Raw genomic sequence first — 17,136 nt, forward strand, 5'->3', positions numbered from 1 at the left:
TGTAACATTTAGGTTCATTCCAGACCCTGACTGATGAACTACTTCCATCTCAGAATTTGAGGGCAGAACTGTTGTTCATTTAGCAGTAAATGCTAGGGCTGGATGGAAGGAACATCACCCCTAACTAAAGCTGAAGTCTAATCCTTTGGTTTCACTGGTGACTCAGATTGCAATAATATGATATGGAGAACGTTTTTTTTTTTCCCTCCTTTCTTACTGCATTACAAGTTACTAGTAAAATAAATGTAGCAAAAAGCTGATCCTGCTAAAAATGCAGTTAAGTACATCCACATTGCGTCTCCTGTCTTGCCTGTGATTTTCTTTTCTCCTTACCTTCTCAGACTCTGATCATCACCATCATTTGTGCTTTCAGGATGCTTGTACTGTAAGTCATTTTTTAAAATCCTGAACAAGGAAATCTTTGCCATGCAATAAAGTTCCATACAAATACAGCTAATGTCAATAAAGCTAAAAAGATATGTCAGCAAAGACCCAAACACTCAATTTATTACAGTTAAACATCCTGCCTAGACATTTTATTTACAATCAAAGCTTGTTATATAAAGCAATCCCTCTTCCCTTGATGTCTTTTTTTATCTCACAGTTTACAAATTACTGTCTTTTTCTTTGTATCCCATATGAAGTACTGAATTCATCTGTGCATGTTGACTACAGTCTTTGTTTCCTTTTAAAAAATGTCTTTGGATGATCACTTGAAAACATACCAAAAAAAAAAAAACAACCACTGTGAATATGGACCTTTTAGTCAAAAGAAGCTGTATCATGTAACTTGAAGAAATGAAAGATGTCACTGAACACAATTTCTTGTTAACAAAATCACCAAAATGATTTAGAAACATAGTTTACAGAAACTTACATTTTTCCCTTATTATCTTACATTTCATTATACCCTTTTTCCCTTATAAATATGCACAGGAGGAAATGTTCATAGTTCTTCCTACAGCTTTTCAGAATATAGCTGTTTGGGGACAGAGGAAAAGTACAGGCCCTTCTGACAGAAAAAGAAAAAAACCTAGCCTGTCAAATATTGAGATACAAGCCCAGCAAGTCATTCATGTGTTTGTGATAAAAAGGCTGTTTTTGCCTCATGAAGCAGTCAAATCAAACCTCTTTAAGGCTTCCAAAAAAAGCCTTTGTGTGACCTCCCAACTGTACATAGCTTCTAAACTGGCCTCCAGACAATGTTATGGGAAAGCTAGGAAGGAGACCTCCTATTAAGTGACACTTTAAATCAATCCTCTACATCTTCTTGTTTGTCAGGGAAAACCTGGGAAGGGCGTGCAGCTTCTGTCTGATGGAGTCCACATATGTGAGTGGGTTCCAAGACACTTTATCTGGCCCTGGAGAACAGTAAAGGCTTCCCTTCTCCAGACCTGCTCCAGAGATACTAAATTCCTCTGTGATAATGAGGTGTCTAGAATAGTAACAAGAGGCCAGCAATGTACTGTAGGTTTAACTGTGCTGGTATATCTCTGCTGACTTCACTGTGGGCAAGTGCAAATTCACACCAGTGTACCTGAATGAACTTGGGCCATGGTGAACAATGAAACCTTATCGGGTGCCAGATCTCGTGGGCTGTGCGTGAGAGGTATAGGGTTACTGTATGTCTAGCACAGCTGCAACAAGCAGGGTGAGAGGAGACTGAATGTCAAGCAGGTAGAGCCGTTTCTCTTCACAAAGCTGTAGTTCCTGCTCATAAGGCTTTTTCCTGGGCCTTAATGCTGGTGGTAAGATATAGTTCTTTCTTCTCCCCTGCCATGTTTTGCACGCAAAATACTTAGAAAACAATGCTCCTTTGCAGGTGCAATCAATACGAGTACTAAGGAGTACAAATAATTACCTGTCTGGCAAAGTGAATGGAGAAATACTTCCCATTCGAGTCTCGGATAGGTGGAGAGTGGAACTGTGGAAATTCCCTGAACTGTGTCATTTTAAGTTCTGCAGATGTTCTCCCTATGGCATTTCTTTCTCCCATCTCTGGTTTAGGCACAGCATGAAAATGTTTTGACCAACACTGCAGACTCAGGAAAGGTCATACACATACCTTCTTTTACATGTTTTTCTAACCTCTCTACTTGCTGTGGGTAGTCTGCAGCCTCCTGTGCTGACAAGTTTGTGATGGCTAGGGCTGTGATTAATGGGATTTCATTAACACTTGTGCAACTATCCCTAAGAACCCTCAAAGGTGCTCTGGCCTCTTCCTCCGCCTGTGAACTTTGTAATGGCAATAAGCGCAGGTAGATATGTTTCACATTTTCTATCCAAAACTCCTCCCCCCATTCTCCCTGGGCAATGTGTGTAAATAATGATTTGTATCGGAAAGGGTAATATATAATGATTATGGCTATGTTGTCGTAACAAGAAGGAAGAGTAAAACATCCTGTTTTTCCCATACTAGTATTCCACCTTTGATAAGAGGTTGCTTCATGCACAGACATGTAAGTTTAGGTGGGACTGCTCCCTACTTTAAGCATGGTTGAAAAGAAAGAGAGGGAAAAATATGCAGGCTGACTGCACAATGGTTATTTCTTCCTTGCTGGGAGAAAATGGGAGTATCTTGTCTGCAAAGGAAATGGAAGGATTGAGTGGAATTTGAAGGAATTTGACATGCAGTGCTGGGGATAGACACATGTATCTTCACTCTGTCCATGTTCTGAGCTGGCAGAAGGAAGCAATCCAAAAGTTGTCTAGTTCGTTAACTGTGTCTAGGTGAATAATACTCTTCCCATGTTTCTTCTCTAGCTTGGTTTGGTGCACATCTTTACATCGCCTCATGTAGCAAAAGTCTTGTCTTGTTTTTTTTCCTTGAAATAATCAGGGTCAAACTGACATCACTATACTTACCTGGCACGGTACCTCTACTGGTGTAGAACAGCACTGTATTTAAACTGATTACTGCTGGTGGAGTTCGTTCAACATCTGCAGTATGTTGGGGGATGTATTAACTGGTGCCTGCTATCTCCTAGTTACCCTTTTCTGAGCATCCATTATTGGCCTCGTCTGCCACAGCTCAACTTTTCCTGTACTCTAGTCTGATGTTATCTATACGTCAGGCTGATGGCTCTCTAAGTTAAGTTTGTTTTAAATGAATGTTTTCCACTTTAACTCTGGACTCTTGTACTGTGTTAATGTGAAAATATGTGAATATGCCTAAATGTCTTGTGCCATGTTGCTTCACAGCAGGAGGACTGGGAGGGCAAGATGTCAATGACAGTGGGAGACACAGAAGGCTGTTTAACATATAGTATTAGTCTCAAACTGCTACAAATGGAAGAAGAGCTCCCCTGTACTGTCATGTGTTCCAGAGGACAATATGCATTTCCATTATTCAGTAGCATTTATGCATTTTAAGGACTAAAGAGAGCTAAGGTAAAAAAAAAAAAAAAAAAAAAAAAAGCCGTTGCAATTCTTGTTTTGCGTGACTTTAGAAAAGACAGGAAAATGAGATCTGCTCTTGGGTAGAAAAATGAGCAGAAGAGTCAAAAGTCGCTCATGGATCTGACAATGCTAATGTGTATAGCAATCAGATTGTGGAGATCTCAAGGACTTGGGAGTTTCTCTGGGCAGAAGCTGCAAAATGCAGCTTTGTGCCCTCCCTGTGGGAGGGGAGAAAATATGATAACAGAGGCTGTAGACCCAAGATTGATGAGACTGCTGTGCTTCAGGTAGGTATGAATTGAGCAGAAACTGTTTAATGTAAAAGGAAGTTTTGTAGCTGGCTTAAAATACAAATTCCAGTTTCATATGTGTCCTGGTTAGGGGTAGGAACAGAAGTCCAAATACTTTTTGGGTACAATAGTTTGTTTAAAAGATGACAGAATCTATGCCAGAATAAGCAGTCAGCAGGTAGGTGAGGACGTGTCTCAGAGGGTGAACTACAGGCATCTCACAAAATTTCTGTTTTCAAATTCTTAAAGTGGTGAAGGATGATTTTCAAGCCCTTTATTCTAATCCAAACAAATTTAACTTGCAAATTACCTAAGATCCAAAAAGGTTTTCTTTATTACTGGGCAACTTTCCATCCAATTTCAATCTAATTCTGAACTAAGTAATACTTACAGTTCTCTGGTAGGGGGAAAAAAACAAAACAAAACAAAAAAAACCTTTAGGAGTCCATTTGAGTTTTATCTGTTCCTCTAGATGCCCTGTTTAATTCCGTTAAAAATGTTTTCTTCCACAGGATTTCTGGTGCTTTCAGAAAAAGGAGTATTTTATTTACCTTGACTTTCATTGATCTTGCCAGAAATCTTTGGGATTTTTCTGAAGTTGCTCTATGAAATCCTATTTGGCAAAATATAACATTCATTCTTAGCACCAGGTTATGTCAGGCTTCCTTGTTTTCTTATGCAAATGGAAATGAACGTGAAAAATTGTTTTGGTTCATATTGATTGACATTCACTGTATTAACCTGCATTTTAACTTGACTCTACAAATATTTCTAATCGGGTGAATATATGGAACAAAATCTATAGCCAAGACTAGTAAATTGCAGTCCCATGATCTTAAGGTCCTTGGTAACTGTAAATCAGTAGAGCTGCAGAAATCAGCTGGGCTGTGCTAATTTACACAAGCTAGCTGTCTGACCTTTAATATTCATTAGCATCATTAACATTTCTTAAATGATGGAAACTGGAATTTGAAAACAGAACCAAAAGTAAGGTAAAAACACCCTTGCACCTCCCCTAGGTGAAACACAAAATAATTTGACATGTAATTAAAATTCTCATAAAAATTATGACTTTATAGTATGTTCTCTGTGAAGAATTAGCATAAAATCTACTGATATCAAACAACAGCTTCCAACATATGCCAGAAGGACTCCTTGTTAGTGGGAAAAAATGGTTTTGGAATTGTTTCCTCAACTGTGTCATTAAAAAGTAATACGGTATGGCTCTTTTTATTTTCCTCTCCTTCAGACTGCATTCAAACACAATTTGTGAACCAGAAGAGCTCAATACCTGAGGAATTCTAATCTGCATATTCCCACTCTGAGTCAGGTACTGCCTTCTATATCTCATAAGAAACTTCAAAGGACTCCGTGGTTTCCCTCCAGCCAAAAGTTTGGGGGGGTCACATACCACTGAGTTATCTATCTTTATAAGCTAAGTCTCTCCAGGCTTGATACACGAACATACACTTTCAATTAAACCTCTACAAACTTGTGTCAGTGTACAGCAGGCCAATGCTGTTGTGATTAAGTTTGGGTTACTATATTTTGGGGTTGTTTTGATTCAGATTTCAGTAAATGGTGAGGTAATGAAAGCTGCAATCTGTTCACCAACTTATAACAATGATCTCTAGTTGGCAAACTGCAAAACTTGAACATCCTCTGAACCAATTTCACTTTCACGAAGTCTGCCTATGTAGAAGAAGGTTTCTAGTAGTCAAATTGCCGTGCAGGCTACCAATAGCCTTTGGAATCACAGTGAAATAGGTAATAAATAGTTTGCAAAGTGTTACCAGAACAATTTTTCTTATGGAACAGCCATCCTTACTACAGGCCTTTTTTTTTTTTTCTTTTTTTTTATGAGAGTTTGTTTTTAAGAATGATTAGGAACATTTTTTCCAAGCTTTATATGTTCATCTTGTTTGTACAGCTTCTGTCTGGCAGGTGGACCTTAAGTTAATCAAACCTTATTTGAAACAGTGAGCATTCCTGTAGTTTTCAAGAATGTATAGCTTCTTAGACATTGGTTGACTTGTTTGGAACTGGCTTTTGGCTAAAATTTAAATGCTAAAAACGTACAGTGCAAGCTGTCTTGACTGGAAGGATGATTTTGCCATAGCTGGATCTCTTCACTGCAGAATTGTTTCCAAGGTGAATAATCCTGAGCGTGAACCAAATATTTTCTTACGTTGTTATTTTGGCAAATGATCCCAGTTTGCCACTAATGAAAGTAACCACAGTAAATTTATTTAAAAACTCACTTGCAATAGGTCCTCAGACCATGTACAGCTCTGTATGTACAGAATTTGCAAAATGTTTATGAATCCTTTGAGATGAAAAGCAATTTTTTTTTTCAGAGGGAAATAGTGACGTTCTGCTCAATTAACTTAGCAATGGCTTTGTTAATCAGTCTTCCTTGCTCATTCATCCCTTTGGGTTTAGTGGTTTGTTATTTCTAAGTAGAGGAATATAATGGCATCAGTTCTGTTTCTCAATGAGCAGGAAAATAATAATAATTATATTATGGAAGAGTCAGATGTATTTCCTGTCTAGTCCACACAAATTGGTTTTGGAGTGTGCAGGATTCCCATCTTGCCCACGACAAAGCATCATTTCTTAAGGAATTCCCTGGAAATGACAGGAATTATGTAAGGAATGGACTGCTTTCCGGTGTGATTAGGGGGAAGAATTTTACCCATAAAATATGACTATCATGTACTTAGTCTGTTTTTAAAATTGGAAAAATTTGGGAGCTAAAGATTTCTTTTTGTTGTTATTAAAGTAATACAGGAAGGTCTTAACAGCTGGACTGAAATCCTGAATCAGCCCTAGGGTGTGAAATATACCTTCTGAACAGACAGTCTGGGATATTTTTCTGTATTCCCTTATTCATTCTGTGAACATGTTATTGAGAATGAAAGCATTGAGAAATCACAGGCACAAATGGAGAGGCAGTCTCGGAGGAAGCTCGTCCTGGTGTGTAATAAGGCCTTTGATGTTATGAGGATTGAGCAGCAGTGCACAACTGGCGTTCCAGCTACTCCATGGGCTCTTGCAGCAGACTGAGGCACAGGGCACTGTGCACCCATAGGGCTAACATCTTTGTGATGCCTTGGGATTTCCTACTCAAATTCTGGCTAGTTGTTAGATTTTTCTCCCCTTTCTGTCATCAGCATGGCAGGATGGGTACAGAAGGAGAACATGGCCCAGTAACTGCACATGAATTGTGGAGTTCAGAGGTGCCAGATGTCTACTGCGGGAAGAGGCGAAGGCATGTGCATAGCACCTGCGACCTGCTTCCTGCCTATCTGGTTGGTCCTGTTAAGCAGAGAATACGTTTGTCTCAGGACAACTTGCACATCCTGAGTCAGCCCCTGTCCTCTGTGTCCTTGGGTCGTAATGTATGCTGCTTACATTGTGCAATGGGCAGAACTGGGTCTGGAGAACCTTTTCAGCTGTGTCCCTATTGGAAAATAAAACAATCTCTTGAATTGCAATTCCTCAGAACTGATCCCTTCTAGCCCTTCTCTGTGACAGAGACACCCCACTTGTCTCGTTGTGCTCCTTTATGTCCACTTAATTATTGTACATCCTTTTCCCTGTTTTGCTTTTTCTCAAATCCTCTCTCCCCCTGCTGTAAAACCAATCTTTCTACCTTATGCCTACTTGGTATGGCAAAGCTGAACTTAATGCATAGCATTGAGGAGCCTTAAGCTTGCTCTGGTTTAACTTAATTCTCTGTTCATTCTGTTGGTGGTTAAGGAACTGGTATTTGTAGGTAAGGAGTGGGTGTAGTCTGTTGATGCCTAACTCTGGGGAGAGAGTAAGGCTGAGTAAATCAGCTTTGCCCTGTCACTTATATGTGTTTCACACTCTGCTCCAGGGATCCCATATGTCCCAGAAACATCACATCTGGCACTTTGTTGACATGCAGAAGGTCAGTAGGGGGACTAGGCCTAGAGGTAGTGGCCAATGATGACTGAGCTCCCTCTTTTATCAAAGAGTCTCAAAGACAGCTCTGGTGCCCTGTAGAATATCAGTTATTGCTTGCTGGACTCTGCATGTTGACTTCTCTCAATCACTGGCTTCTTTTGAACTGGCCCTGGAAGGCTGAATCCCAGGTTGTAGCAGTTAACACCTCCATGTTACCTTTGTTGTATGTTGCTTTAAGTATCAGTGCTTCCATGTGAGTTCATTAATTTTGATTACAGGAAAATCACTGTTCTGCTTCCAGAAGTAACAGGAACTAAACTGTAGCAGCTTTGTGATCAGAAGGAGAAGCAAGAGCAAATGTAATGCTGATGTCTTGGTGCACAATACTTAGGGAAACTTTCCCAGTCTGCCTGGAGTTGGACTTTGCCTTGTGTTTATTGCTAGCATGTCTACAGATCTGATTTAGACCTTCCATATATTGAAACATAATTTCATAGCTGCTTTTTTTTTGCCCCTGTTTTGATCCTGGCTGCAACGCAATATAGGGTGTGCCAAAGATTTAGTCAACAGTCCAAAACAAATAATAAGGTTATCTGGTCAGATTCTATCATCAGTTGAGTCAGGTTTGTATAACCTGATTAAATCAGGGCATATACAACACATTTAAATATCACATGGCCTGGCAGGGGAAGAAGTACCAGGAGGTCACAATTCAGTTCCAACAAATGAAAACATTCAGCTTTAGACTTATGAATAAAAGATAGACTTCATTAATGCAGAGATTTAGCTAGTCAATCCACAGCTACATAGCCTGCATCAAAAGAAATTCCCGGGAATGAGTTTGCCTAAAGTAGCACCTGAATCTCTCCTGTTGCCCATTAATCATTTATCTACTTATGTAGTACTGGTAGAATACTGCATGAGGAATGTGCAATGTAAGGCACAGATTCTGCAAACCATAATGCAAGTATTCAGCTTTGCTTGTATGAGGAAATCACATATATAAAAGTTTGTGGGATCAGGACCAAAAATGACAATGTTAAAATGAAGGAAAAAATGAAGCATGAAGTTATTCTTTCTGAACTAAGTCTGAAATAAAGCAAGAAGGTATTTAAGATTTTATTTACCTTGCATGTTAACACTTGTGATTTAACTCATGCTTTGACAAGATGATGCAAAATTGTTCCAAAAATGTTTCTCTATTAGAGAATTAGAGAATCTATTAGATTTCTACTGTGGCTTACACACTTGAATCAGAGGATTGGCTAAATATAATGTATACCTTTTCACTGTAGAAACTGTTAGCAAAATTAATCTCCTTCAGACAGTGCCTCTCCACCTTGTGCCCATCATTTTTTAAACCATTATTTTAACTTAAGATTTCATACTTATTCTGGCTAATTCACTCAGTCTCTAAGGACAGTCTCCCCTGACTCCTTTGTTACTGGAAACAGATTTAGTACTGACAGGCAGAGTCTTGTGTAGGTGTGGGAAGAAAGGCACACCTCATATAGATAAAAACCAGAAGTTTTTATTGGTAAGGTTATGAGGTAGTAAGAGAACAGCTTAGGGGAGGGTCTTTCTACTTGTTTTGAAAAAATACAGAGCATACTGCAGTGGTTTAAGGTGAGATAATATTTTCATAATTAATCTGCCTAAGTATTTGCAGTGTACTTGCATCCAAGAAGTGTGTGCTTTCACTTCAAATATCTGTGATGAGCATCAGCTTTTATTTGAGGACAGGCCTTTGAAATGCACTCTTCAAACTGTAATATTTGAGAAGTTTTTCATTGCAGTTTCACCAAAAGAAAAATGTTTTATGGGAACACATTAATGTTGATGAAATTTGGCAGAAAAGTATCTAAATAAATGGTTATAAATATTTTTACTTTGTTTTAGGAAGATAAGATGGTATTTTGACTTTCTGCTATATTAAAAAAAAATGTGCTTGTTGGCTTTGTATTTACTTTACTGAATCTAAACATTAGAGTTTTTGCTTTGTGCAAAACTGTGTTCGTTATCAACTGGCCCAAAAGAGGATGCTCAAATTTAGAGTTTCAAGAGAAATGGAAGTTCAGTTCTGCTGGAATGTAGAGACTAGGTTTAGAAAGATGGATTTGGGACTGCATGCAATAGCTAAAGCTTGGGACCACTTTGCATCTGAAATTAACCAATTTCTGTTGCTTTTAAAATTCTATCCAAATAACCACAGTTAGCATGTGCCTAATTTTTATATGCCGTTAACACAAAGACATGAAAGGTGATATAGTTGCCTGATTTGTGTAGAAAACAAATATGTTCCTGAGTTTCTTTGTATGGCATATATGATAGATAGAAGTAATCCCATGGATTTCCTTTAGGATTACAGGAAACCTTTCAGATTTAGTTGGGAAAAAAAAAGTGGTCCACTGTTTCCACCACTTGTTTTTATGGGAATACAAGGAAATTTAATGGATTTTTATCTGACTGACATGAGAGTAATGGAGAACAGAGTGAGACACTGCAACATTAAAAGGGTTTTCCTCCTAATTGTTCTCTAACTATTTACAGGGAGTAGATTTAATTTTGAGTTTCTCATCTTGTAATTTATCCTATAAGGACAAAACAAACAAGTATTAGCTAAGCAAATCAAACTAGATAGTTGCCTTACTGTTTTATGTGTTTTTGCATTTTAGGGTGATTCTGTAGTTTGTGCACTTAGGGACATGCAGAAGTGGCAAGAGAAGTTAGTGCCGCTTTATTGAGCATTCGATGGAGACCAGTAGTTTTCTTCTATAGACCAGTCACCACGTTCTTCTTCAGTTCATCCATCTGCAGTCTGCTCCTTCTGCCTCACATTGGTGATGAATTATACTCTGCTTCCTCCATCTAATCCTTTTCATTTATTTATATTTTATGGAGGAAACATGAAAGACTCCTCATAAAAATCCAACTGTTTTTGATAAACCTTGTCATGTGCAAATAATGGAGCCTTGTCAAGCACAAGCCTTGCTGGAAATTTATTTCTTCTAATAATAATAAAAAGAGAGAATCAGGAACAAATAAGGAATATATTGAATTGGATTCAGAGTATGTTTATGGTTTTAAATTGGTGGCAATAAAGTATTTTTTATCCAGAAATGTTTTTACATGTTACTGTAATTCAGACACCGTGTTGTGCTTGAACTCTGCAGTATTCAGTCTAGTAGAGCTATGAAAAGCATCTTGTACTTTAGCACAGTAGAGCAGACTGATTTCTCTTTCCAAGATCTGGTGGAAAAGATCTACCTGACTTAGTAATACAAGAAGAAGCAAGCCAGAGCTTGGGGCAAAGATGCAAACTGTTGGTCAGCTGAAAGCCTATCTGTGGATTAGCAAAGAATATTAGGAACACAGAAGTCAGAGAAAATTAGTAAAAGATAGATTTTTGTTAGAATATTGATTTTTCTATAGCAGCAAACTTCTTTGGCTGGAGGCAACTTGTTAGGAGCAGAAATGGTTGTTTCTGACTGCTAAGGCTTTGTATATCCAGAAGGGTGTAAGGACAAGCAGTAATACACAGATAGGTTTAACATCTAAAGGAAAATAAAGGTTGTCCCTTGTTAAAGTCTTCAGCTATTTCTTTGCTGGATGACATTTTATTTCCTATTATAATTTTTGCTTTGAGAGCAAGACTAAACAGAATGTTAATGGTTTGCTGATGATACCAATTAGCATTTTATAGCACTTTACAAATGTCAGTGAATCAAGGGGATCTCTCAGGAAGAAAACTTTGTGTTCACTGGCAGAACCTAATCCAAACAAATGAATCCCTCTAATGAAGAGGTTTCTTAGTAGCACAGCTAGGTCTCTGAATATATTGTCCCTGCATCTTCACAGAACTGATATTTATGCTCCCATGAGTGTTACTCTTTATATGAAATACTTGTTTTATATCTTTTCAGGAGTAAGAGTCCCTGTAATTCCCTTTCAGGTAACACATCTAAGCTGTCATGTTGAACTGGTAGAAATAATATTAGAACATGAAGAAACAAAGACAAAAAGCATTTTTCAGTTTAGAAAACTGTCTTGTGTAAGGCCTGTGTTCAAAGTTGGGCTTTGCAATTATTGACGGTTTCACTCAGTCATGGAGAGAAATCTTATTCTTAACTTGAAAAGGATACAAATGTTTTAGTTTAATTTCATTTTGGTGTGGAACAAAGGCTCTTTCTGCCTCTTCTCCCACGTTGTCATTAAAAACTTTCTTGGCAGACTGGGCCCTTGGGGTTCAACTTTGCAAGATAACACAGCCATTGCCAAACTGGGCAGTTACCAGTTGGCCAGAGAAGTAAGTTAACAAGTAATCAAACAGATTTGAAGGAACTGGTTCTTTCACACTTCATCAATTTATCAGTCTCTATAAAACAGTGGGACTTTAATGATTTCTGACAAAGATATTCTGTCATTGTTTTTGTGTTGCTCCATGTGTTTTAACACATTGTATGGGACCACATATCAGGTATGAACTGATTTTGCAGTGTTGTCATAAAATGGTAAGCTTTACAAGAAGGATGCTCAAAAGGCCACCATTTAAATCTGTCTGTTGACACTACTAAGGAATGCCCAAGTTTTGCAGATATTAACCTCTATAGTGAGGTTGGTGACACACATGTAAACAATGATGGATCTGTTATTTTCTTGTTTCAATGACTCAGCGTAGATTTAGGCATTATACTGTCACCAAGACTTTGTCTATTGCCTGTATAAATATAACTCTTAGACTACCTTCAGAACTGATAATGCCCTCCCCATCACTTTCTTCCCCACCACAAAACCCTCAAATAGCACACCAATTTTTAAATAGAACTTGGTATAGTTGGGTGTTTTACAGAAGTATTATTTTCATACCACATGAGACTGATTTGGATTTCTCTTCATCTGAGTTACATTGGTGTAACCAAATATGGAAGGGAGGGCAGGTGGAGTTTTTCTGAAGTATTTTGCTCCAAGTGCTTGCAGTATGACCCTTAAGTTAGAAAATGAATTGCCAATTAAGTGTTTAACAAATGTTGTTTATCACTTGTGTGTGATGGTACATGAGTCACTCCTTAAGAGAAAGAATTGTAATTCTGAATGACCTGTGGAACTTGGCCAGTGTACACAAGTTGTAAATTACTTGCTACAAAAGGAGATGTTGCAGCAATTTAGACATGATCTTGCGTATCATGACAAATAGATTCTGTATTTACAATCTGGATATGCAGTACGGTGGCTTTTCTGGGTGATAGGAGGAGGAAACAAGATTGCTGGCTTTGTTACTGTTTTATTATTACATTAAGTTTTGAAGGATTGCTATTGAGGATCTTCTTTCTAAGGCTGATGATGCTTGTCTATGAATTCATCAGCCTTTTCCCAGTATCTAAGTCATAGAATCCATGACACCCTGAGAACTGCATAAGTACTAAGGCTCAAACTATGAATTTCTGATTCAAAAAGTATTTTTTCCCCTTTTCTCATATATGATGAGAATGTGAATATGCATATCTGTTATCTATATGCATATATATTCTCTATTTTGGGGCTTGGAAATACTTATTGTATAATTCTGAAATCCAGTAATGGTTTATTGGCACACACAGATAGAGTACACTTAAAAAGGTAAGATTCATCAAACAGCAAGCAGCAGCATCTGCTTTAAATTTATTTTTTTTAATGATTTATAAAACATTTAACATAGAACACCTAACAACTTGATTTCAGTAGTGTGATACACTCTATATGCAGTAGTGCTACTTATGAATCAGAAGAGCCTGTAAAAGTACAACAGTTAAAATTCCACATGAAAAAGGAAGTGGAATGTATCAATTCTGAATCTGTGAGAACTTTTATATTTTACTGAAATAGCATTTTTGGTGCACTTTCCTCTCCTACTCCAGATTCCACTGCCTTTTTTGGAGCTAGCAATATTTGGTAAGAAGAGCTACATTCCCCCCCCAGCCAGCCCAAGTTAGGTAGCACTACAATGGGCACAGGGGTTTTATGTTCTTATGCTCCCGTGTCTAATTCAGGTGTTTGTGATCAAAAAGTGGAAGGCAACTGTGGACTCTCCAGACTGAAGGAAAACTCTGGGTATTTGAAATAATCCTTGGTATACTAAAGTTTATTCTTACAGCATATATAGATTTAGGACATTAAATACATTCATAATCTCATTCTAAAAAATCCCTTTGCTCATCTGCAAGGATTTGACCAATCTGTCAAATGCCTGGTATGGAATTAGGACATCTATTTTTTTAATCCTACATCTATTATGCCTTTTTACACAGCTGCAAACAAGATATCTTAGAATCAATTAGGTTGGAAAGACTTCTAAGATCATCGAGTCCAACCTTTAACCTAGCACTGCCAAGTCCACCATTAAACCATGTCACTAAGCAGTATATCTATCTGTTTCCTGAAGATCTCTAGGGATTGCAACTCAAGTACTTCCCTGGGCAGACTGTTCCAATGCTTCACAACCCTTTCAGTGAAGAAATTTTTCCTAATATTGTACCTAAACCTCTCCTGGTGCAACTTAAGGCCATTTCTTCTTGCAGGAATGCATGTACATGATGCATTCTCCAAAATGATGGTCGAGTAAAGTCAGTCTCTCAACCTTGGCCCTACTTTTCCTTCTGCAATACTTGGTTCTATAACTCAGGTAGTTTATTCAGTCAGCATTTTAAATACTGTGTATATCCCCTTCCATCATTCAAAACATGAAATGACGAAAAGCACTGTAAGTAATTTTATGCAACATAATGAAATTAAAAGCTTTTGGTATTACTGTACTGCAGGTATAAATCTAACTAAATGTGGTGCTAGAGAGAGATGGACTATATAGGTAAGTGTTGGAATAATTTAAGGTTGTTCAGCATTTTCTATGGATGTCCATTCTTGTTTCTTCACAAATATTGTAAGTAATTGTGTGGTTAGTATATTTCTTAAGTGTCTGAGCTTGCAGTTTTCTATTGCCTTTACTCATTGGCAATGATAAAGTAAAGCTAATGGAAAGCAATCCATTTCAGTGAAACTGTAGATTTGCTTACCCATCATAGTCAAATGTTAACCTGCATAATATTTTAGTGACAAATTAATTAATGGCAGACAGAATATTTTAATGTATATGCATATAAATTTCAGAGGACTGGACAAAATCTTACATATATTTGTATCTTTTAGTTTTATCCATCAACTTGTACACATTTTCTATAATTTGGGTATTAACAAGAATGATGCTTGAGATCTGAAGATCTGCTTTGCGTTTATATAGAAATATTTAAGTAAATTAGAAAACGTAGTTTTTTCCACCTCCCTTATGCATTGTCATTTACATACTCCAGTAGCTGCTTCTCCCAGATACGCACCTCACCTCTTAAAAGCCTTACTACTTCTGTCAGGGTTTTTCTGTCACCAACCACTGTGTGGAAGATATGAGGAAGACTTTTATTCACAACAAGTGTAAGCATCTTTTCATGCTTAGTGTTTTGTAACAGAGGAGTATGTCGATTTTTCTTATTGCCTCATTACATTGCCTCTTTCGTCGTGGAACTGCAGTTATTTATAAGCGTGTGCTCTTAATCTATCCAAGTTGGCCTGAACTTTATTGCTCTCGTTTTGTATTTACAACTGTATTCTCTTGCCTTAACCAGTATTTAGTGTTATCATCAGTTATTCGACTGCCATCATGTTTCTTCAAGGTTGTTTAGCATTTAAAGGAAATCTTTTCCCCAATTAGCTCTGTGATTTTCCCTTCCCAGTCTCCTCCCCCACTCCCTTGTCTACTTTTTTAATAGCTATGAGATGTGGAACATAAAGTCTTCTTCCAGCACCTGCTTAGGTGTGCTTTCTGACTATATGGGAAACCCAAGGACTGAGGTGCTCACAGTGCTCATAGGCCAGCAACAAGGGCTATATGGAGTAGTCGGGATGCCCTGCACATAGCCCCAGCCCAGATGCCGTTTGGATTAGCGATAAAATCTCAGCACATGCTGACAAGAAAATCCTTTCCAGTTTCTCTAGCCAGAGTTTGTTTCCAGAGATCCCTGAATTTAGCTGAGAATAAAGTTCTGTTTCTTTTATATGTCTAAGGTGGTCCTTTCTCTGTGGTTTGAATGCTATAAAGTTTTGAATCAAGTCTGATAGCCTGCTTAAGCCTGGATTCCTGGAAACAGGCACAGTACAACCTTCCTCTGAGCTTCTGCCCACACATGATTTAGGTGTACTATTGCCCTATTGCTAGTATTAGCCCTGCAGCCCTGTGTGCAGCAAGTAGACCTTTTTAGCGCTCATTCATCTTCCAGCACTTTCCTTTTCCATTTGTGTTCCATCCCTCCGTGGCTTTATCTCATTCAATTTCACCCAACATTTCTCCCTTTCTTGTTGCTGGCAGGTAATTCATGTAGTGATGGAATTTTCTGAGGAATCCCTTCTCTGCAAGAGAAAACTTTAAAAACTTCCCTGATATTAAATGCTCAGTCAAGTGCACTGTTATCTCTTTTGAGCTGTACAAATAAAAAAATAACATTTTGGGAGTAGAGAGTGCAGAGAAGGTTCTTTTTAGTTTATTGGCTATTTTAGGACATGATGGATGCAAAACACAAGAGATCTCATTTGACTGAGAGAACAGGTTTTAATTGCAATTATTGCTTTAAATTGGTGTTTTGAAAAGTGCCATGTCTCAAGGCACAGAACAACTGAGCAAGAATTCCAGGAAAATCAGAGTAAAGCAGCTTGACAAAGTTGAAGGAAACTCTATCATGCTCTTCAGCCTTAATTTTGATTCCTGATTTCATTTTTATGAATCTGATATACATTTCTTTTAGAGTTTATTCAGTTAGGAAGTAAAACTGCAAGTGTTGCTAACAGCTGGTTTCTTCCTAACTAGTTTGAGACAGTGTCCCCAGGTCTGTCTTCAGAAAGGCTCTCTAGACACCCTTATTACATTTCTGAAATTCTTAGTCTGCATTGGCACTTCGACCTGAAAAATCAAGGCAGTTCTTAGTATCACATCACTATCAGATCAAGAGCTTCATAGGGCAGTACCAGGATGATTGAATTATGTTAATTTATTGCATTTACAAACTCTCTCAGATTACTAAATCTTCACTTATATGCATTATTCCACTTGTTTGCAGAAAAAGGAGCTCTGTTGTTTTCATACCAGTTCTGACCTTTCAGTTCTAAACAAATGACCTACTCAAGCTGAATTTTTATGGCTCTTGGAAAAGAGATACTGATAGTTTTGGGGAAAAGGCTACATCTGGCATTTCCCAAAGAGCAGAGTCTAGAATGAACCTAATGTGTCAGATTAGATAGTTGAGGGTTAAGTAACCTGTTCTTCAAGCCAATATAATTTCACTGTTTGCTGCATTTTACCTAAATGTCTTTCTCATATCACAGCCTGTTGATACCAGATTGCTGGTAGGATGTATTATCTAGAAAAGAACAAAATCTATTCTTAGAATATTAAGCCAAAGCTACCTGGCAGTATATTCCCTTGTGCTTTTATGGGGAA

The 17,136-nt window shown here is 37.8% G+C and overlaps 1 protein-coding gene across 1 annotated transcript in view; it reads left to right on the forward strand.

The window, feature by feature from the left end:
- Nucleotides 1-17,136, forward strand: part of LOC310903943 (uncharacterized protein) — a 166,827-nt gene that overhangs the window by 100,445 nt on the left and 49,246 nt on the right. Inside the window, exon 1 of the mRNA XM_083848045.1 lies at nt 749-2,730. Coding sequence (XP_083704171.1) covers nt 2,651-2,730 — 80 coding nt within the window. The 5' untranslated portion in view covers nt 749-2,650. Of the gene's footprint in view, nt 2,731-17,136 lie in introns of the transcript that reaches the window.

Source organism: Anser anser (assembly GCF_964211835.1).
Source record: "Anser anser genome assembly, chromosome: 9".
Taxonomy (NCBI): domain Eukaryota; kingdom Metazoa; phylum Chordata; class Aves; order Anseriformes; family Anatidae; genus Anser; species Anser anser.